This window comes from Mustela nigripes, chromosome 2, assembly GCF_022355385.1.
Source record: "Mustela nigripes isolate SB6536 chromosome 2, MUSNIG.SB6536, whole genome shotgun sequence".
Taxonomy (NCBI): domain Eukaryota; kingdom Metazoa; phylum Chordata; class Mammalia; order Carnivora; family Mustelidae; genus Mustela; species Mustela nigripes.
In genome coordinates this window covers 40,678,566-40,702,373 of record NC_081558.1, presented here as the reverse complement: position 1 = coordinate 40,702,373, position 23,808 = coordinate 40,678,566, and the positions used below count along the sequence as shown (strand labels likewise).

The 23,808-nt window shown below is 44.6% G+C and overlaps 1 protein-coding gene across 1 annotated transcript in view; it reads left to right on the top strand.

The window, feature by feature from the left end:
• PDZRN3 (PDZ domain containing ring finger 3) overlaps positions 1-23,808 on the top strand; it is a 238,637-nt gene that overhangs the window by 3,372 nt on the left and 211,457 nt on the right. The window contains exons 2-3 of the mRNA XM_059390165.1: positions 11,868-11,954; positions 18,080-18,187. Of these exons, the coding sequence (XP_059246148.1) occupies positions 11,868-11,954; positions 18,080-18,187 (195 nt within the window). The remainder of the gene's footprint in view (positions 1-11,867; positions 11,955-18,079; positions 18,188-23,808) is intronic.

Genomic DNA, 23,808 nt, shown 5'->3' with positions numbered 1-23,808 from the left:
ATCAAGGGTATTAAGTGTAGGGACAAGATGTTGCTTTTTGAGCTTACAGAGAGAGAGTTCCCTTCTGGAGTTGGAGCCCTCCTTGGAATTCTGTGCACCTCAACGCTAGCCTCAAGGACAACCAAGAATGGTCTGGCCTGCAGTCTGTGAGAGTTCCTTTCTCTGGCTTCAGACCCTGGCTGGCCTCAGCTGAGGGCTCAGGGAAGCTTGTGGCTCTCGCCCTGAAGTTAACCCTCCGTGGCCCTTGCTGAAGGCTTTTGCTGTTCCTGTATCAGCCAGAAAACCCTCTCCCACTGCGAGCTGTTTAAGAACTTGTTTATTTCATTGGGCTGACTTTCTGCTCCTGCTGGGTACTATTTATTCTCTTCCAAAAGGCAGAAGGATTTATATTGCTTGGAAACTCTCATGCACAACACTTTTTTTTTTTTTTTTTTTTGGTAATAAGTCCTAATGTTTATCTCTTTGTTAGAAGCTGAAGTAAGATAAGAAATACTCAGAAGATTTTTCAATACCATCCCTTAAAGGCCTAGACCTTATTTCAGAAAATGATCTGGCATGCTTCATTTATTTATTTATTTTGATCTGGCATTATTTAAATTATCTTAACTTTCAGGTTTTTGACACTAGTTGAGTACGAAGGGTTTGTCTGTACTGTACCTCCATACACCTTGTGTCTCCAGGGCCGTGCTTCTCAAACCTACCTCCCTGTGATCGGAATCACCCAGAGAACTTGTTAAAATCCAGGATTCCCGAGGCTTGCTCCTACAGCTGTCGATCCATCACAACTGGTCTGGAGTTGGCATTTCCAAAGCTCCCAGGTGATGCTGGTCTGCCTATCACCTGGAGTAGTTACTTAGTTGGATTCAGGTATGGACGGAGACAAACAGGTATTGGTTTCCTCCTTTTAGGAAAGACCAGGGTAAAGTCCTAAAACCCAGATGGCCTGGCAGTTATACAGTAGGTAACCACAGCCTGACAGGCGGCTCTGGCAGACTTGGTGATGGGTTGCTTGAGTAAGTTGAAGAGCTTTGTTGCTTGCCTGTTTTCCCACCCTGACCTGCCCCGCTGATTCTGAGAACAAAAGCATTTCACAGTGGACTTCTCTGGCTTTCTGAGGAAGGGACACTTGTGAACATTTCTTGGAGATGTTGAAAAACCAGAGGAGCCTTCTCCTTGATCCCTTCTGCTGTTTTACTTCTACATCCAGCCCATCAATAAGTCTTGGTGATTTTACCCCCAAAACACTTCTTGTACCTATGCCCTCCTCTCCACCCCCATCAAATGGTCACCATGGTGCAAACCAAGGTTTCCCAACTCCGCCTATTAACGTTTTGGGCTAGATAGTTCTTGTGTGTGTGTGTTGTGTTGGGGAGATGGTCGTCCTGGTTTCATGGGATGTTTAGCAGCATCCCTGGCCCCTGCCTGCTAGATGCCAGTAGTACTTCCCAAGTCGTGACAGTCACGGAGGTCTCCAGACACTGCCGGCTGTCACCTGGGGAACAAAATCGGCCTTGGTCTTAGCCATCAGCATCTTTTGCCTGGATCACAACTGCTTCCACGACGCACCTTTTCGATCCCCTAAAATGACCTAGCACCAGGAATCATCTCTTCAGAATGTCAATCTGATTGTATTTTATTTTTGTAAAAGATTTTACTTGTTTATTTGACAGAGAGACAGTAAGAGGGGGAACAGAAACAAGAGCAGTAAGAGAGGGAGAAGCAGGCTTCCTGCTGAGCAGGGAGCCTGATGCAGGGCTGGATCCCCAGACCCTGGCATCATGACCTGAGCCAAAGGCAGACACTTAATGACTGAGCCACCAAGGTGCCCCTTGATAGCACTTTAACTTCTTAAACCCCGCATTTGCCTTTCAGTTTCTGTTGCATGGCGCTAAGGTCCAGTGTGCTCTGGATCCTGCTAGCCTCCCCCTGTCTGCTTGTATTCCTTGTCTCTTCCCAGCTTCAGTGGGTTCTGGCAAGTTCCATGAATATGCCCCAAAGCTCCTTTTTGCCTGCTACCCACTTCTGCACCCACCTTTGCGCTCACTCTTTTCTCTACAGTCTTCCCAGCTAATCACTAGGTAATGTGCAAGTTTTCCAACTCTTCCTTCCTAAACCCTGCTTATATGTCAGCACTTAGAGTTGGTTCATCACTAGATAACCTTTCCATCCTTCCCATCCGAGCTCAAGCATCACCACCTCCACGAAGCCCTCTGTGATCTCCCAGACCAGGTCTGGTGCCCTGAGATGTTCGCTTTGGTATTCCTCCTGCATGTCATTCATCACAGCTGTAACTGAGTAATTGGAAGGGCTCTTTATTGTGTCTTCCCAGGAGGGAGCATGTCCATCTTCTTCAGGGCTGTGTTCTGGGCATCAGATTGATGTACACTGTAAACTCTCAGTATGTGTTTGTTCAGTGGGTGAACTCAAAATTGGAATGACTGTCTTGTCAGCCATCACAACTTTTCAGATTGCTAACCAACAGTGAGTTTGTATTGAAAAAGAATGTGTTTTTCGGTGACCCCCCCAGTTAACAAAATTGTTCCCAGGTTTTTGGGAGGCATTCTTTTTGTTCTACTAGATCCACCCAGATCAAATTGTATCAAGCACCAAATCCCAGAAACGATTTTGTCCATTTCAGGACTCCTGGAGGTAAGTGAATCTAATAGACAATTGTATCAAAAGGCGTTCCAGATGTCCAAACACTTTGAAATGTATCTATCAGAGTGTTAACCTTTCAGTATATTTTCTGTTTCTGGAAAGCTTCAGCAAATAACCATTTCATAGTGCCTCTAACAAAAAAGCCAAGTTCAGCTAAAGGGAATTGTGGGCTGTCAATCCATTTCATTTAAGTGTTATAAAGAAAATTAAGATTTGGTTTACAGTGTGTTTGCTGGATTAAATGGATTTGGATTACACTGGATTAAATGATTATAACAACCTTTTGAGTTGAGAATTCTAGTGATAGGTATTTTTAAGTGGTTCTTTCTGCACTTGTAAGTGTTGCTTGCTTCTCTAAAAATGTTAGATGCATAAGAATCTGTAAGGTAGTTATGTGTTAGACTGTAGACCAAGAAATATTAATTACTTAGGATGCTTTGTGTATGCACATATATGAGCTTCTCCATCGTTTTCATCAGGTAGAGCTCCTTTTTTTTTTTTTTTTTTTTTTTTTTTTGGTAAAAGGCACAGATAAGACAAATTAGATAAAAGCTAATTTAAAGCCAAAAGTTCCACAGATTCTAATATAAGCCTGGGATTTGAACCCAGCGACTGACTCCGGGGTTATACACCATTACCATTATAAGAAAAGCATTTACTCCAGGGTTATACACCATTACCATTATAAGAAAAGCATTTTCTCCTGAGGCTGTGTTTCCTGTGAGGTCTCATACGTGTTTCTAGAGGACTGTTATTATTTATGCAAACCCTGTGTTAATTGGAGGTCAAGACACATCATTTATTTCATCCTCAGAAAGACCCTGTGGGGGTTAGGTACCCACAAAGCATTACCTTCCATATTACAGATGGAGAAGCAGAGGTTTGGAAAAGTAATCCCCCAGCACTTTCCTTTGGCTCCATTTAGTTGGTCTGATGGCTTCTGGTCCGTGCTGATGAAGTATGTTCTTCTCATGCCCTAACTCCCGTTCTCATGGTTCTGGTGTAGAACATACAAAATATAATACAGATCCTATGAAAGAGATTTCAACAAAAACAGAGAATTAAAGACGTAGTATCCTGGGTGGAATAGTGACTCATTTCTCTAATTTTCATGCTCATGATTTAGAGAGTGGTTGATGGCAGGAAGAAAGTGCAGTCCTTCTTTATGTATTCTTGCAATTTAGCCCCTCACATTCTAATGCACAACGTGCCGGACACCATGATAGGCACTTGTGGATACAAAGGTCAACTTGAACAGCTTTAAACCATGGGATCAATCAGACATGCACTTGAGTCTTTGAAAACACAACACAAGTCTTACTGTTCTTTGTTCACTGAAGCTTTCTAGATGTGGATTAGCTTCTGTCCCCCCTGAACTAATGGGGTCCTAATAAGCCTGTTCCAATAAAGAAGGGAAGTGGTATAACATAATGATTAGTTTTGCAAAGAAAATAACTAACAGATGGACACAGGCATCCATCTTTCTCACCCATTCCATATATATATTCGAAGGGAACCTGGGGGACAGAGACACCAAGCAGGCTGTGTGTGACTGAGCCCAGCAGCAGCTTCTTCCCCAGGAATGGGGAGGGATGAACTGTTTTGTAAGCAGTGGGTATGCAGAAATGAGTCTTAGGCAGAGAGGTCACCCTTAGACTTTTTCTAGAAGCTATTGTCAGGTGTCCTGTGTCTCTGCTGTACACAGATCAGATACAGTCTTTTCCAGTTGTGGGTCACGGTTGGTTGTAGGCCTTGTGTAAACAGGCAGGCTTCCAAGTACCCTCAATTGAGTTGGTGCTTGGTATGTGGTTACTATCCAGGCCCTGGAGTCGGTGATAATAGGGTTCATGTGTTTCCTCTGTCTCCTTGTTGAGGGCCTCTTGTGACCTCCTGTAAGCCATAATTGTCTTCTCTCATCTCTTAAACGGGATAATATGTAGGCTGATAGAGCTGGTTTTGGGTTAAACCAGATGATGTACGTCAAGTGCACAGTAAGACTCAACAAGCATTTATTGAACATCTATTAAGTGCCTGGCACCTGTAGGTTTTATAGATTTTCTTTAATTAAGGTGCCAAGGAAACGTTAGAAATCTGAAGTGATGTAACCGACAAGATGGAAGGGGACTCTTGCTCACAGGGTCACAGTTTCGTTGTGAGCCTCATGCTGCCCTGAATGACCAGTTCTAGTGGTAGGGACTGGGTGAACGAGGAAGGTGCAGGTCAGTGGCACTGTCTGGGTAGCAGCCCTGGACTGCGATGGGAAGGAACAGATCAAAGCTCATGAACAACATGAAGACTAAGGGATTGTTGGGGGTGTATTTGGATCTGTCTCCCCCTAACACTGACAAGGCTCAAGAGAGGGGGGCCAGGCAGATCACCTGCCTTCCTGTAAGCAAGAACTTAGTGTTATACCTGGGAAGCCTTGGGTGCATTCACATTTGGGAAGGAAAATGCTTCAGGGTGGGTCATGGATTGAATGTTGGCATTTCAAAGCCTGAACTACCCCATATTTCATCAAATGGAAATGTGCAAATGTGGTAGTACTTTAAGGAAGATTGTTCTTGCTTGTTTTTTGGTGAAGCCTTGCTTGTGGAAGGTCATCAGGAAAGAGATGAGTTGATGATAAAAATTAGAGAAATAAACTTGAAATCAAACTCCTGGGAATAGAGAAATTGGTATTTCGGGATTTCTCAAATTATTTAAACATCCACAGACTGAAAAATGCATACATATTTTTTTTGGTCTAGGGAATACTTCTGTTCCACTGGTTTTCAAAAATAACTTGTTTGGCTTATGGATGAGTTTATTTATATACTGAATATTATATTCTGGAGGTAGAATGGCTCTGGAAAAGCTGTTCCTTTGTTCCTTTCTGTTTCTTCATGCCCTTTGCCTCTTCCTCTTGCACCACCTATCTTGGGACTGATACATACCACTAACACTTCCCCTGGCTCTCCCAACCATTTTCAGCTCATTTGTGTCAACCCCGTGACTGCCTTTGGTTTGAGGCTTGAAGAGTTTCTTCTGCTGTTCTTCCTCCAAGAATATCCCTTCTTTAGAAGTGGAGTTTGAATTCTCTGGAGGGGAGGAGGTGGACCCAAGCCACCTCACCACTAGAAACATGAATTGAATAACAAAGAGGAAAAAAAAACATTTTAGTGTAGGGAGTGAAGACACCCTCCTCTCTTCTGTATGGAGGTTCCCGAAGTTCCTGCAGCCGGCTCTGCCTCCTGGTCTCCCAGCCCCCTCCACTGCTGCACATTTTTGTGCTGTCTTGTCGCTAGCCCACAGACAGAGCTGTTTCCCAGCTGTGTGACTTTCAGAGAGCTTTGCATAATCTGAGGCTGAGAGGTGTCCTGTCACCCCAGATACACAGACTAGCGGTCAGTCAATTACAGTTCTCAGAACCCGCTGGGCAGCTTTCCAGTCCAGCCAGTTCTCTGCTGTGAGTCCCACAACAGCAGTAATTGGGGAACACCCAACATGGGGCGGAAAGGAGTGTTTAGAAAGAATTCACATTGACAGTGCATTGGATAGGCTCTGGGGGCCACCGCACAGATTAAGAGATGGCACACATCCAGGCTTCCGAGGCCAGAGAGTTGGGAGGAGGACGGTGACAGAGCCATACTAAGAGGAAAAAGGACCTTGCCGGTAGAGGACAGTTCGTGTTCTTGGATATTTAAAAAACAAATACAACAGAAACAACAACAAAACCCAGCCACTGTGTAAGATGACTTTGACAAAGTACATTTGATTTTTGCCTTTTCCACCATGACTTTCATTTTCCCCCCAAATTCTTGTCCACTTAGCCCTTGAGTTGAAAATAAGTTTTGATCTCATATGTACTTGTTTGAATATGATAGCAAAGCTTATTTTCAGAGCCGTCAACTATTGTGTTCCCGTGTGTCGAGCTTCCATTTCTGCTGGTGACTTACTGGGATACGCACTGCACCCTGTTCATGCTGTTATTTAGGGCGTGGTGGCCCAAGTCTCCTTCTCCAAGGCCGAGACATCTCTGTTTTTTCTCAATTCCAAAGACCTCAACACTTCCCAAGAAGACCCTGCACTGCAGCAAGGGCCCAGCTATGAACTTGCTTCTGGGGTGGAGGCTGGGGAGCTTCCAGCCTCACCCTGAGAAGACTGGGCTGTCACTGGACTCCAAAATTCTCCTTTTCCATCTGCCACCCAGCTTTTGGTGAGAGGTCTCTGTCTCCTGAAGGGAAGAGACACGTGCCATCAGGGAAGAGCAGGAGAATAGGGAGAGCACGAAGGAGAGCCACCAAGGAGGTGCCGTCTCCTCTCCCTTTCAGTTGTTGTCGATGGTCCTCTACTCTTCACCTTTTCTTCCCAGCCCATCAGAGTGCTGATGTGGTGGGATGCGGAGCAGTCCGGTGCCTTGGCAGTCCCCAAGCACCCTTAGCTCCCCATCTCCCAGCTGCTTCTGGCTTTGCTCTCCCGATCCAAGTCAACAGATCCTTGGGCTTACTGTTGCTCCTATGATGTTGGGAGCCAACATCTGCTCCCCCATCTTCTTTGTTCCCACGGCCCCCTACCTCAGGCCTGGGTCTGACTTCCCCTCCTCATCCCTATTTCTCAGCAGGACAGTATCCTTTACCCGTCCTAGCTCTGCTCCGCTGAAGGTCTGGGCTGAGCTGCTCCCACTGTGGTCTCTTCTCCTGCTGCCATCTCTAGCAAAAGAACTGTCTATTGGCACTTAATCATCCATCTTAGAAGGTACCACTCTCTCTCCAGACTTTGAGGGAGGAAAAAAAAAAAAAAAAGACACCTACATAGAAGGAGCTCCCATCAGATGGCCAGATGGTGCAATGGATATATAATAATCCTATTTTGCTTAACTTCAGGCCCCTGCTCTCCCAGACTTGCTTGAGATAGATTAAGTTAATTTGGGATTAGACATTTTTTATGGCTTGGATTTTGTGGCAGGGTAATTTTTGTGCTGAAAGAGTGTCACGGCCTCAGCTGAGCTGCAGGAAGGTCCCCCTCACACGGTGCTCTGTTTGTATTTTGAGCACTTCTGTTGGCCAGGCACTGTGCTAAGCACTTCTGTTGGCCAGGCACAGGCTTCTTCATAACCCCGTGATGTGAGGAGAAACCATTATTATCCCCATTCTGTGGATGAGGAAACTCAACTAGGGTTCTGACCCTGGAGTCCCAAGATCTTAACCATCACCTCGTTCCTGTGTAGGGGGGGCGTAATACTCTTATGATACCCTTCACGGCATAATAGACACTCTTAATCCCTGCCACTATTATTACACAGTCCAGAGAAACCTTGCTTAAAACTCTAATTACAAAACTAATTAGATGTCTAATCCTTCATGACATTTTAATGTGAAGGCTCAGTCTTGTGAGGCAAAGGGATTTTAGGATATGGGGCCAGAATGTACCCACAGAGTACAAAGAGCGTGGACGCTGGAGTCCCGTGGACCTTCATTCCTGGCTCTCTCTCCTTGCAGCTGTGTGATCTTAAGCAAATGTCTTGGAACCTCAGTTTCTCAGGTGCAGAGCCTGGATACAATGCCTGCATCAAAAAAGCGGATGTTTGAGATAATCCTTTATTGATGTGAGTTTGAGCTCTTTGCCTTCTTTGTTTTACTTCATCAGGCCATTGGGAAAATTTCAAAGCATGGGTTATGATAAACTACCAAAACAGATCAATATTGGTTAAATCTCCTTTAGATGAAAGAGCCGCTCATTAACATCTTCTCGGTCAAAAGTGAGCAAAGGAGCATGGATGCAAGCCTTTGCCCTTGTGCCATATTTATGTCTTTTTAATTGGTGGAGTATAATTTAATGAGAATTATTTAAATGCCCTTTATCCTGATGCATTTTCAGCTCAGGAATAGGTTACATGATTAAACAGGAATTAATGCTCACATGTTAAATATGCTGTGCAAAAGTCCAGTGTTTAAATTCTCTATTCATGTGTTTTTTCTGAAGAATTAGAAATTAGAGTAGTTAAGATTGCTTTCAGGGGAGGAGAATGGAAAGGGAAAGCCAGAATCAAGTTCATGGTGTCCAAGGAAAAGTTAGATGGAGAAATGAAAGAAATTCAGCCTCGGCAGAGCTTTTCTTTTCTCCTGTTACGGCTCCCAGCTTCGTGTGTTGAATCTTCGATGTGGTAGTTCACTACTGCAAATCAGTCCTCAAATAGGCAAGGGCACCTAAAGCCTGTTGTAACCCTCCTGGACAGCAGACTTTGTCAAGATGCTTGCAGAAATGAGAGCACTCCTTTCTTTCCAGTGATTGTGTCTGGCAAGGAGGTGTAGACGGTCAACCTGATTATTCCTGAACGTTATTTGCAAATAGCTGTTGGCCTAAGGAATGGTGTGTCTCGGGCATTGTCTCACTTCTCCCCGGAGAGAGATCTCTGAGACTGGGTACAGACTTAGGTGTCCGGGCATCTCCGGTTGGGTCTTTGGGAGAGAAATAGTTCAGTGAGTAGTTGTTCAGTGAGTAGTTTGTTCTGACATTGGTTTCCTGGGTAAGACTTCCTATCATGAGTTCCTTTAAGGAACTTTTTAGAACTCCAGCAGTTGAACCATCTTGAGAAGGACCTAAAATACTGCTAGGCTCAGTGGCATTCTTTTCTACATTTCACATGAAAAGGAAGTGGTGTGGAAAAGGGAGTGGTGGGGTCTAGAATCAGAGAGCATGGGTCTATATCCCGGTGTGACCTCTTACTAGCTCTTCCCGCCTATATCGTGAGGGTGCTGTTCGTGCCAGCTGATGAAAATGGTGGGATTTATTAAAGAAAATAACGCAGTTACACGTTTAATGTCATTTCTGGTACATAATAAGCTGCCAATAAATGTTAGCTGTTATCACTGTTAATGCAGTATACAATTTCTTTGTTTCTCTTTCATTTTTAGAAAGAGTAAGTGGTTATCACACAGTAGATTTAAAACTAGCCCTAGAAAATTTGTCTGCGTGTTCTAGTGCATGCATCATTGCAGATTGTCAAACTGGAGGCATCTGCCTTGGATTACAGAGTAACTTTGCAATTTCTATCATTAATTATGAAAGCCAGAAATGTAGCCATGTGTGATAACTCACTCAAATTCCAGTGTATTTCTAACTTTTTCACCCCTCTAACATAGCAGGCCAAGAAAGGGACTTACCAAGATTATCCTTTTCCAAGGCAAAGAGATATGAACTCTTTCAGTTTGTGAATGCTGATGTTTACATTTCAAAGCTATCAGGTTGATCCTGAGTGTTTATTCTGTTCGAGCAGCTTGACAGTTGCTGCCTGTTAACTGGTGCAGGTCAAATTAATCAGATCGATACCATTGACGCACAGATGCTCTGGATGGTGATGCTGTGGATTGGAAATACTTTTTGAAAAATCAGCACGTTATTATAGAGGCCTTGCTGCTTTTGGTGAGGTGTAGTAGCTTGAAAGAGACATGTTCTCTTTATATTAAAATACTCTATGTATCAAATAAGTGAGCTTGTGGAAATGAATGTTCTGTTCCATCGTTGTTAGAAGACACCTAGTTCTTTCATTAAAAACATTTTTTCTTTTTTTGTTTTTTTAAGATTTTATTTATTTGACAGAGTGAGAGCACACAAGCAGGGGGAGGGGCAGGCAGAGGGAGAGGGAGAAGCAGCCTTTTCGCTGAGCAGGGAGCCCCATGTAGGACTCGTTCCCAGGACCCCAAGATCACAACCTGAGCTGAAAGCAGACGCTTAACCAACTGGGCCACCCAGGCACCCCAAGATTGTCTTTTTCTAATGAAAAATTGTCATTGTTGTTTTTATAAGCCTTTAACAATGGATGCTTAGGGTTATGTAACATTTTTGAAATTTTAACAAATTTCTAATATTTTTATTTCTGCTGTGCACTAGTTATGAGACACAGTTGTGGTTACTAAGAACTTTAAGCATGGAGGTAATTTTACGTATTGAGGCCTGTTGGTCATCTATATGTATTATTATTTTTTTTCTTTTGGTTCTGCTGGGCATCGGTCCGCTGCCAGCGTTTGGCAGTGAGCCCTCCCGTAGTCCATGGCACGATGCTGCAGGAAAGCTGCTGGCGCTTTCTGTCAGAAAGCCTGGTTTCCCTTGCCAGTGTGGCTGGGGCAGATCCTTGAATCCATGCCCTTCACAGGGGGTCGTTTCTTTCCACAGGAAAAGTAGGAGGCAAAGGTTTGATCAGGAGGCAGTAAACATCAGAATAAAGTCTATTCTCGGATGAGCTGTTAGGGTTGCTTAATGGAGTATTTCACATTTTCTAAAAATGCAGCATTTAAGTAATACCGTGTTTACACAAAACCGTGAGCAAAGCTTTTGCGAGTGTCTGCGGTCCGCACCTGCATCCTTCCAGTCTTCGGAAACCCTTCAGAGGTGTTCCGGGAGCTGACGGTGCCTGTCAGAGCTTGGTTAGGCACTGCATACACAGAAAGGGAAATCTACTTTTACTTATGTGTCTGTTCCTTGAGTGTTAGCCGAGGTGCCGAGGCATCTGTGTCCCTTGCGGCTGTTGAGCGTGGCCTGTACGAGCTGCCTGGGTGACCTCTGCTTGCGTGACTTCAAGGGGCTCACGCTGACCAGCCCCCTTTGAACAGAGTGTTTTCTGTTAAACAGCCTGGCATCTCCAATGGCCTGGACAGTAATGACTTTGTGAAAGGGCCCCTCTCCCCCTCTCAGAGAGACGCAGGCTCCATTTCCCCTCCACGTTTGCGTCGGCCTTGCCACGGCCTGCTCTCCCCTCAAGCCTCCCAGACACAGATGACTATTGACAAGGCTTCATGCACCCAGACTTCCAAGAGCGCTGCTCCTTGAACCTTCCGTGACAGAACATGAATGCTGCTGTTGAGAACGGTTGAGAAGCAAACAGAAAGTCGCTGTCTAGACAGCCGGTGTGCGATGGGCCGGTTGGAGGAGGGATGTGAGTGCAGACCATGGAGTCACTGATAGGCAGTGTTCATCAGACATGGGTGGACGCTGCCAGACATTCTCACGTGGGCACCGCAAGGAGAGGCGGCATCTACGAATGTCCGTAACCTCCTCCTCACAGGACACTGTTGCAGCTGGGGCCCTAGAAGTTTCCTTGATTAAACTGCCCAAGAGACAGAGGTGTTTGAAGGATGACCTAAGAGTCCTTGAGTCCACTTAGGTAGAAAGAAAGTTGCCACCATCGGTTCCCTGTTGGTAAATAAAATTTTGAACTCCTTTGTTCCCTGCAGGGTGAAGAAACCAAAAGTCTGACTCTTGTCCTACATCGGGACTCTGGCTCCCTGGGATTCAATATTATCGGTGGCCGGCCGTGCGTGGTATGTTAATTACTAAAATGTGCTTTTCCTTGCCCTGCTGCAGCGGGAAGAGGGGTCAAGATTGGGCGGGGTGGGGGGGTGGAGTAGTGAGGGGTAGTGAGGGGTAGGAAACCTTGCTTACCTCATTCTGCTTTCTGTAATTAGAGAGTTCATTGTTTATCTAACATCTTCACCCTCAGGGATTTTTATTTAGCTGTGGTCTCCTAAAATAGCATTGTCCTAGAAATACAACAGCTTATCTGAACTGTTTAGGTTTGGGGGGGGGGGCATGTCTGGTGGTGGAGCAGTGGAGCTGCAGGAAGCTTTGGGCGATGCGTGCACTTAGAACTGAGCAGCAGAGCTGGAGCGTAGGCCCTGGGACCGGAAGTCTGAGCCGGAGCTCCGCTCTGTCAGCTCTTCGTTAGTCACAGACTACTCCCTCATTCGTGGGCTGTCACATCCCTTTGCTTTTTCTCCCCCTGCAGCTCTTTTGTCCACCCCATTCATCATTAGCTCCTCCCCCCGGGAAGGAGAGGCCAGATTCAGACCAGTCAGTTGAACGGGGAGGAACATGTCTGTGGAAAGAACCCTAGGGATGGGACGCAGCAAGAGGCATGTTGCAGGATCACACCTTTCACGCCAGCTTATCTGAATGGGCATCATCTCTTGCTTCTGTCTCTGGCAGATCATTTCCTTCTTTGTTACCTTCAAAGGACAATAATAGTCCAAGGAAAATCGGATTCCTTCATGCAACAAATAAGTATTGAGTAGGGGCTGTTTGGTTGGAGCCCACGGACACTGGGTCTCTGTGGTCATTGAGTTTATGTCCTGGTGGAGACATTAGGCAAGAAACAAGTAAATGTCACAGTTACAGATTGGGAAACGTGATGCAGCAGAAAAATGGTAGGATGGCAGATAGTAGATGCCAAGGAGCAAGGGGCATCACTGGCTAGGGGGATCAGGAAAGCGAGGAGGAGATACTAAGCTGAGTCTTAAAGGATAAGAAGATGCCAGGCATCCAGATGTGGTTAAACTCTGGGTCTGGGTCTGGCTCACCCTTGGGTAGGAGTTATCCTGGGGCAGGGCCATTTGAGCTGTATTCTGAAGGATGAGAAGGAGTTTGCTAGATCAGAGGCCCATATACGATGTTTCTTTAAGCACTCTTAACTGTAAAAAAAAAAAAAAAAAAAAAAAAAAAAAGAGCTTAGTTAGTTAGTTCTAGATTATATATTTGCTGCTGAACTAATTCTACGTGACTTATAAAAGTTTCATGCAAAACGGAGCATTTTAAATGATGAAATTAAAACACGAGTGTGAATACAGTTTTTCTTATGTCCTTTCATCGTGCCAGTGCCCTGCATTGCACAGGCCCACCTGGGGAGAGCGCTGAGCTAGAAGAAAGTGAAACGGGCCCAGGGCAGCCTGCGCGAAGCCTGGAATAGCCCTGGAGTTGGCAGCTGGGGGAGCTGCAAAGAGTACAGCACCGCGGGAGTTGCGGGGTGAGCAGGAGGAGGTCAGGAGACCTGGAGAAATGGGGGAGTGAGCACGAGAGGAGTAGCCAGAGGCAGAGTTTTGAAAACACACATTTTATTGTAAGAAATGACAGCTTAGGGATAGGCAATGCACAGTCATCAGTAAGTGATGGACTGATGTATTATCTGCCCTATAAAACTTAGCTACAGGAGGGAACCTTTCAGACAGTGAGATTAAACTGTGAGAAGGAAGGGGTGGGGCGGGGGTACCCCCAGTTTGCCGAGCCCCAGGGATGGGCACACATGGTGGTTTGTTGCATTGTCTCACTGAAATTCTTAAGACACTGTAGAATGTATGTCCTGTTGGTTCCTTTTCTTTTTCCTCATTTACCAGTTGGCTGAGCAACCAGGCAGCATGTGATGGTGCTGGTCTGCTAGTATCCTGGCTGGGGTGGGTAGGGGCACGTGCTCCAGCAAAGAGAAGGGATAAGGGAGCAGACTGGGACTCGGATGTCTGAGTAGATGGTCCCAGGAAACCATAGGACTGGCACCAGTCCGTGTTCCCCAGTTTACCCTCCAGAACGTGTTGTAGCACGTGCTTCACTTTACTACTGAGCATGAGTAACAGAGGCTTTCCTTCATTTGGCTTCATAATTATTTAACCTCCTTTCCCTACCGTTACCCGTTTTAGGAAATGACTTCAGCAAACCCAGATGCACATTACTGTTAGTTGTCGCAGAAACTTCCGAGGCTGAAAGAGCCCAAACCAGTAAGGTGCCTTCTCTGCCTCACCAGAGTGTGTATAGGAAAAAGGAGCCCAATGTTTGAAAAATGCTTAAAATGGGACTCCTGAGTGGCTCAGGTCATGATCCCAGGCTCCTGGGATCAAGTCCCATGTCAAGCTTCCTGCCCAGCGGGGAGCCTGCTTCTCCCTCTGGCTACTCCTCTTGCTTGTGTGTTCTTGTTTTCTCTCTCTCTTTCTCTCTGTAACAAATAAAATTTTTTAAAAAAATGCTTGAAATGAAGAGGCATGCCTTGTGTCTTTGGTGATGGTTGGAGAACTTACTATGTCTTTGTTTTCTGTCCTTCACGGGGAATGAAAAGACACTCCCAGTCTCATTGGAATATGGTGCTTTCTTGTGCTTATCAAAGTATGTGTTTTAGGTTATTTTTTTTTCTCCTTTAAAAGGCTGATTGAGGGGCGCCTGGGTGGCTCAGTGGTTAAGCCGCTGCCTTCGGCTCAGGTCATGATCTCAGGGTCCTGGGATCGAGTCCCGCATCGGGCTCTCTGCTCGGCAGGGAGCCTGCTTCCTCCTCTCTCTCTCTGCCTGCCTCTCTACCTACTTGTGATTTCTCTCTGTCAAATAAATAAATAAAAAAATCTTTAAAAAAAAAAAAAAAAAAAAAAAAAAGGCTGATTGAAGTGCAAGCCAGAGTGAATTTTGTAGCTTTCGTAAGTGTTCTCAGTTCATGTGGTCTTTTTGCAAGAACTACATGCATGTCCCCTGGAGGAAAGTCTAATTCCATATGCATGTGGTTGCAATAGTGTTGTTTTTTTGTTTTTTTAAACTTGTCCTGATTAGCAGAAGTCGCATAATGAACCCTAAATGTATTCTGAACTGTTGCCTGGAAATCTGGCAGGTCATTGAGAACATGCTAAAAAGCCAAGATGAGCAACAATGCACACTCATTGTTAGTACTGGAAGTAGAATGCGGTACACGTGACGTGTGTGTTTCCCAACAAGTTTTTGTGTTAGGAGCTTGGTTGGGTTGTGACATAGGCCCAGCCCTGGGGGGCGCTGACATAAGGCTTTTCATTGCTTGATACACTGCTCTTAGTAAAACCACATCATTCATTCATTCATTCTTAAGTTTCTAAAGAGATGGCATGAGTCTGGCGTATCAGACCTTACACTTCAGCCTTTGGCACATACATTTCATTGTCAGGTACCCCTGGGATGAAAACAATCCCTTTGATTTTTCCTTTTCTCAAGCCAGCAAAACAAAACAAATCCCAAGCCTTGTTAGTTCACCTTGATAAATAGCTCTGACTTAAAATGTATTAGGAGGGGAGCCAAACAAACTAAGGAACAGGGAGACATCTTTTAAGAGACACGTCTAGTTATCTAGGATGGAACTGATTTGGCTATCTTTGATTTTGTGCTCTCTGTATTTTGTTTGTATTCTGTTTCTACCTCCTGCCACTGTCTTCATTTAACCTGAATTTTGCTCTTTGTTTTTGCCTGTTCCTCTGTTTTTTCTTGTTTTGCTTGAAATTACTTGCTCTCCTAAGAAGAATTACTTGTGCATGATGTAGTATTCTGCAAAAACAAACCAAGCCAAAAATCCCCTCCCCCTTCTCCCGCTTCCTCTCCAGCCAAGAAATGCAAAGCAATTAATTCAGAGTAAGTGCACGGATCTCTTTTCTTTGGGTATATTGACATCCCCTCTTAGGGAACTCAGGATTGTCCGTAAATCATCTGTGGTCTACTGAGGCTCTTTGGGTTTGTCCGGAGGAATATTCCATAGCCTGGAATGTGGAACTTTTGAATGTGGAACTTTTGAATGTGGCGCTTAGAGCTTATGTAAGGGAGTTGAACTGTCCTCCGTTTGAAACTGACCTATGCTACTTTTTAGCTATGTGCCCTCACACAAGTTACTTAACCTCTCTGTCTCGGGTTTTTCATCTACAAAATGGGTAAAAACAAAGTATTAAGGTTTGCGGATATTGTGAGGATGAAACGGGACACAGAGTGCCCACTACCTACCTAGTATACACTCAGTAAATAGAAGCTGTTGCACAGCTGTGTACTTCTGTTTGAGAAATGCATGTAGGGCGATCCTTGAATGCCCTGGGATGAATGCATTAGTAAGGCTGCTGGGAGAGACCAAGGAGGCAGGGAGAAATTCAGACAGTGAAGGGTTAGTGTGCGGTGGGCCGGTGCTGTGATGTTGGGCAGGGCTGCCTTGAGGATAGTTGATCTAGTACAGCACCCACATCCTCCCTGGGGAGAGTGTTGATAGAATCCAGATGGCAGTTTAGAGACCTATCTTTGTCATGGGGGGATTAATGTTGGGAAGAGCAGTTAATGCTCATTTTAGGTTGTGATTTTGGTTTCTTTTGAATCCTATTTATAACATTATAGAGTGTGTGTGTGTGTGTGTCTTTGAGGGAAAGGGGTGAGGGGTGAGTGAGGGAGAGAGAAGAGGTACAGAATGTGCATTTTCTCACCCTTAGCCATCTCTCTTGCATTGGAAGGGGTCGATCAAACCACATTTAAAGTCATCCCTTTTCTCTTTAGAATATAGGGGTTTTTTTTTCTGTTTAAAGAGAAAAGTTGGGCTCAGTGGGTTAAAGCCTCTGCCTTCAGCTCAGGTCATGATCCCAGGGTCCTGGGATCGAGCCCCGCATCAGGCTCTCTGCTCAGCGGGGAGCCTGCTTCCTCCTCTCTCTCTCTCTCTCTCTTTCTCTCTCTGCCTCTCTGCCTACTTGTGATCTCTGTCAAAAAAAATAAAGAGAGAAATTTATATTTTCATAGTTATTTCTTAGCAAATGGAATTTAGATGTATTTCTATGCACAGAAATTACTGTTAAAATATATCTTCTAATGGCATTAATGGTGAAGAATTTACTATGATCGTAGGATTTGGAGTTTTTGTGGAAGATCCTGAAATTACTTTTCAAATGCTTTTGTTTGGCAACAATACATGCTTGTGCCATTTAACTTACAAATCCATCTGTTCATCACTAGAAACTTAATCCACACACTTGGAGAGAATTCATCCCAGTGCTGTTTGGAAAGAAGTTCATGAACAAGCTGTGAGGGTTTTTTTATGGGTTTGTTGGACCTTTTGATTTTAAATAAAGGAAGGAGTTTGAGCAGTGAGCTGTTGCCTTTCCCAGAAAGTTTTGGTACAGACTTTGAAAGATCTAAAGCCATTTGAGATTGGAGATGAGAATTTATTAGGCTGGGGGCAATGGTGGTGAGCTTTGCTGGTGTAAATCTGAATACATATAAAACACCTATTTTCACAGTCAGATTATTGGCTATTTAAAAGTTTTAATAGTACTCTGAGCTGGGGAGGATATGGGAAGACACTCTAATGAGCTATCAGTGCATAATTTGGCAACATACATCCAATCTACATATCCTTGAACCTGATGTTTCCATTACTAGGGGTTTGCTACAGATACATACTTTAAAGGATATTTCGTAGTACAGGTAGGAAGGTATTGGAGACCGCATTGTCTCTGGATTTGTAGACTTCAGTGAAAGAGGCAAGATAAGATGCACAGGGTGGGGAGAGCGTACTCTGTGCACACACATACCATCTGTGTGCATGAGAAAGGAACAGAGACATGTTTAGGAAAGTGATCTATGAAGAATGTTTCTCAAAGGATAAGTAAACTTCAGATAGGAGCTACATGGGGAAAAGGACCCTGGGTAGGGGATGGCCGTGACTTCTTTTAAATACCTTTTGGTATGGTTTGAAGTATTTTACCATGTGTATATGTTCATTTTAGATTGAAACAGAAATTAGGGGTAACAGATGGGCCTTCACCCCACTGCCACTTTTGACATGACCAGGAGTCCATTGCAGTGTAAGAGTGTAAGCTTTATTTTCATGACCAAGTTAATGCCTAGCATTCATGTGTGTTTTTTTAACCCACAGGACAACCAAGATGGATCATCCACTGAAGGCATCTTTGTATCCAAAATAGTTGACAGCGGGCCGGCAGCCAAGGACGGAGGCCTGCAAATTCATGACAGGATTATTGAGGTATGCGAACGCCGGCTAGTGTCTTTTAATAGGCCGAATGCTGTCGTGTCTTCGTCTCGTTGGGTGCAAGATGTTTGGTCAGGGAGGGAGGCCTATGCTGGTAGATGGCTGGTCAGGAGAACTCTCCCGTTGTGTGGGACGATGGAGAGCGCTGATTGCCTCGGTGTTAAGTTTTTGTTTATGTTAAATATAGAGCAGCCAGATTATGAGTGGCATGTTCACAATTTGGCTGTCTTCCCGCGGCCTCGCATCTGTTTCATATGCTTCAGTTAGAGCTCTGTGCAAAAGCCGTCGGAGGGTTGTGTGTTAGTTAGAACCAGATGAGCAAACCTCTGTCGGGCACATTGTGTCGGCGTTTGCGTCGTTCACCAGGCGAAAACCGGGGCTGCTCTGGAGGTCTGCCCACGTCCTCCGGGCTTGTGGCACGCAGTTGTTGCTACAGATGGATGCACTGTTCTCTCTGCTGGGTTCGTCTGGCATGTGGTGGACAAGGTGACTGTCTGGGGATGTGGAGGCAGAGGTCGATGGTCAGGATCGTCACTCCCATCGTCCCGAATTCTTCCTTTTCAGGTCTTCGTGGAGCATTTTAAGCCCTTATAGAGCAGGTTCATGGATTTGCTCTGGGGGAGGAAGACCTCTCGCCTCACCGCCCAGCGCACTGGGATAGGGTCACACAGCGTCCTCAGATGCCCCAGGTTGCCCAAAGGGCAAGAATTATTTGTTGCCTCTGGTATGGGCTCTTGGTGCAAAGTTGGACACAATGGGCTACGTTTTGCCGACCATTTTGACAGCTCTTTTGATGGGTTAGTACATGGATTAGTTGTCAGGTCTCCTGTGAGGAAGAAATAAGATAGGAGAACACAGGATGGTACGTTGAATCCCACAAGAAAGGCCCCTCGGGCCATAGCCACAACATGGCACATTAGACAGGGAACCGGAAAAACCGCCCCGACGCCGCTGACGCTGGTTGAAACACATCAGCGGGGCGTTTGTATTTCTTGAGTGTTTTCGTGGTCTGTTTCCAAACCTTGGACGGAGTGGGAACTCGGACTGTGAGATAAGCTATATGCGAAGTTCACATAAGCCACTGGAGGTTGGCCACATGCTTCTCCTGGGGAAGGGAGCCTGGAAGACAGAGAACAAAGTCTCGCCTTCCCAGTCTTGTTTGGATGAATTCCACGATGTGCAAAGCAGTACACTTGAGGAGCATTTATATCCTCGGGAAAGCATACAGTTCAACCTCACAGGGAATGCAAACTGAACACGTTAGGGTCTAAGACTCATTCTTCTGAAGGAGCAGGTATGTTGTGGTAATAGACATATGAAAAGGATACTTGATTTTGTTTTCAGGACATTATTAATATTGTTACATCCCCCATTGACTTTTCAAAGCATTCTGAAACTTGGAGCTCTTTCTACTGCCTGTTTTAGGGTCCCTCTTTGTACTTCCCAGGTCAGGGGAGTGGATTTTCCATAACAGGAATTTGCTTGTGCAAGAGCACTTTCTTAAGAGCTCAAAGGCATACTTACTTTTTTCTTTCTTTCTTTCTTTCTTTCTTTTTTTTTTAAAGAGAGAATACATTTTCTGAGGCTATTGTTCTGAAAGATAAGTACAGCTTCCGTTGCCAAGGGTTTGGGGGAACAGCCAGTTTCTCTAAGTAATGGAATTTCATTGCTCTTATGTTTTGCAAATGAGAAATCTACAGCTGGGCAGGATTTTCTCTTGGCAAAGGGGGGGAATCTGTATTTGAAATGTGGAGGACGGTTTCTGGTAAGTCACATTCCTCTTTTGGATAGTATGTAAAATATTAATCACAGCCCGGTGTTGAGATGGAAAAGAAGGGTGAGCACAATAGAGCAACAATATATGTGTCACTGCAATTGACACACCGTGCCCTTCTCGGTTAAATCCTGATCTCTTTTGACAGGATACAGTGATTCCCATGACTGAAAAATATATACCCTGGTTCACCTCGTCTCTCTTGGAGCTCATTACCAGGCATGAATTTGATTATTTTAAGTGTGCCTGTGTTTCATCACAGAGGAGAGTCAGGCACTTTCTAGTTTTCCACCATATTTATTTCTTCCTTTTCAGGGGAGTGGGCAGACGACCGCCAGATCTCCACCGTAAGAACCTTTATTTTTGCAGGAGGGTGCTTTTATCTTAAACCAACGGAGACTCACTGAGTCTGGCCCTTAGTGCAGCATCTTTAGCAGTTCCTCTGCTCCTCCTCTCTGTGCCCTGAGACGGGAGTGGTGGTCCCCCCCCCACCCCCATCTCAGAGACAGGCCCACTCCCTTCATGTTTTTTAGTGAGTTATTTTCTCAGGGCCACCCATTCTGCAAGGAAATGAAATTTGTAGGTAATATTTACATACACACACACCTAATTGTAAGCTCTCTATCGGCCATAATAGAAAAATAAAAGGAAGGTGATTGATAATAAAATACGTCATCAGGATGTAAACTGATGGGCACAGTGACATTGGAAGACCCCATGATGCTGCAGGTGCTTGTGCCTCCTTGTAGACTCAACACGCAGTCCTGGCTGTCAGGGCTGCCAGCGTGGGCAGGTGGTGCTGGGGACTCCAGCGCTCGGAGCCCTGGGGTCAAGTGATTTGGTTTCCTGCACTGGTGAACAGGCTGTGGTTAAGTTTTGGCACCGCGAAGTACAGTTTTCTTGTGATTTGCCCACCTCTGTGTGTGTGTGTGTGTGTGTATTTTTAAAATTGTGTTAAAATAAAAAAAAATTGTGCTAAAATATACATAACATAAAATTTAACCATTTTTAATCTTACTTTTCTGTGGCACTAAGTATGTTCATATTGTCATGCAACTGTCACCACCATCCATCTCCAGAACTTTCTCATCTTCCTACAGTGGAGCTGTGCCCCTTAAACAACCTGCCACTCTCTCTAGCCCCACCTCTTGGAGACCACCATTTTGCTTTCTATTTCTATGCACTTGACCGCTCTAGATACCCCATGTAAGAGGAATCACACAGTCTTCGTCTTTTTGCGTCTGACTCATTTCATCCAGCAGGATTCCCCCTCTAGGTTCGTCCATATTGGAAGGTGCATCAGAATTGCCTCTTCTTTCAGACTCAGTACTGTGCCACTCTGTGTATTGCATTTTGTTTCTCTCTCTGTCCATTGATAGACACGCCTGGTTTACTTTTTGACTGTTGTGAATAGTACTGCTATGAACAGGGTGTACATTCTGTATGTATTTAAACTGGGAGAAAAAAAAAAAGAACCCTTAGTGTTTAAATGTAACAGAGAGTTGGATTCTCCACTCAGATAATTCTAAAGCATTTGTTATTTTACCTTCCCAACTGACTGGCAGGATATGTGGAAGTCGCAGTAGAAACATAAGAATTGTGCAGTGCCTGGGACTCTGTGCATTGTGGGACTTCCAGCATCTCTGGTCCCCACCCTGATTATTATGCCCATGAGCACCCCCACAGATTTCCAGCATGCTCTCAGGACGTGAAGAGGGTACCAGGGAGCATCACTGGATTAGATCTTAGTCCAACACTTAGGGTGTAAGGTGGGCTACTCAGAGTAGAGTTGTCAACATTCCCCTGTTTCGGCCTGACTGCTTGGATTCCATCTCTGGGGGCTCTAAAGGCCTGATAGGAAAGGCTGAGCTGGCCTGGGCTAGAAATCTTGGGCCCCTCAGAGTGTCAGCCCACATAGTTGCAACTTTGGAGTATGGCTGATGGTTTCTGTTGACACCTCCTGTCCCCATCTGCCCTGGATAGGGACAGACAAACGGTTGTGCCCACCCTTCCTCACATCCGACACTGAGATGTAGCAACTTCTAACTTAGCATTTGTTTCTGATTTTTTTTTTTTTTTGCATATGTATCTTCTCCCTGTATGTGCTAATGAGCTGTCTCAGACCCTTTTCATAACTTCTGACCTCACCTTTAGTTACATATACTCAAACCTTATTTAGAAAACTTAATTTCTCCATTGTACTTTTTGTACTCATTAAATGCCCCAGTGGTTCTAGTTTTTCTGTCTCAGAGCCTCACCAGCTTTCTGAATTCCCTTTTGAAGGCAAGGCAATGGTCGTATACCTCAGTACCACCAAATTTCTCAGAGGAACTGTGCTTTTCTTCTTTGTAATAGCTTGAAACCTTTGGAAAAAATCTTCCCCGTGCCCCCTGAGTGTGCATTAACCAACGTAAACAGGTTTCATCACAAATATAATGCTTGTTTCTATAACCTTTAGAGTCTACTCTGGACCAATCACATTTTCCCCAATTCTGCTATAAGTGATTTTGAGAAACCAAAAGGTGAAAAAGTCACATATAGTTGACATTATTTTCAAAAATCTCTTCGCGATGTCCCATGTGGGCAGCATACATCTCTCCCTAAGTCCATCCAGCTGGTTTCCCCAGCACTGGAGCATCCCGCCGTCTGTCTCCTCGGCTGACTCCCATGTGAGGCATTTGACTTCTTATGCAAATACCGCATTTGGGTGAAATGCTCATGCCAAGAAAAGCAGAGAAAACCCAAAGCCTACTAAGTAAGAAACTAGCGAATTCACTTAGAGGCATGTGTGATGGATAGGTTCATTTCTTTCCTCACTCAGTTTTTTTTTTTAGCCACACAGCTGACCTAGCAGGTACGTGACCTTATGATGTAACTCACTGAAACTCTTAAACCTCCGTAGAGGCCATCTGCAGGATGTGCTTTTTTTTTTTTTTTTTTTTTTTGCCAGTTTTCAGGTTTCTGAAGTTGGAGAACTGAGCTCATGGCTGCATTCTACAAGGCTCCCATTTGGTAGTAAGTGTGCTCCTGTAACAGTTGCTGGGTTAAATGGAATGTCCTGTTGTTCTCTGAGAGAGCAAATGTGATGGGGTGCAGTGAACGGGTGAGGGGCTGCCGAGAACCATTATTTTGTACGGTCTTCTATGAGAAGTGTTCTTGGTGGAAGCGTCGGGATTTGAAGGCCCAACGTTGTGGTCATGGAGCTGTGAAACCTCAGTGGCTTTGGTGTAAACCAGTTACTCTGTTGTGTTTGCTGTGGGTTTAGTTAGCCTGTCATTGCTGATAAGGCTGGGTTACGGGATTGGCAAGAAAGGTTTAACAGTACCTTCCCTTCCAGAGCCAGACTCTGATAGAACAAGATGAGGTTTCACCATTTGTCACTGTTAGAAGGTACTGTTCTGAGACTGACGAAAACTGCAAAATGGGCTATGAATTCATCTGATGAAGCGTTTATTTAAAAAAGGAAAACTTACATTTATTAAGATTCTCTTTTTTATCCTATTAACTTTTTTGACATGATTTCAGACTTGTATAAATGAATTCCTATATCATCTGTATCCGGATTCCCCAGATACTTACATCTATTACATTGACTTGAAACCCCTTCACTCTTAATTCTTAAATACATCAGAGTGTGTGTTTTTTAGCAATAAGACATTCTCTTACATAACCGCAGCACATTTATCTAAACCAGGAAATGACCATTTGTGGAGCCCTGCTATCTACCAAAATTATTCAGATTTCACTAATAATCCCTATGATGTTAGTTACAAATAAGAGGAAATCCCAGATCACAGATTTTATTTACTTGTCGTGTTTCTTTAATATCTCTTACTTTAGT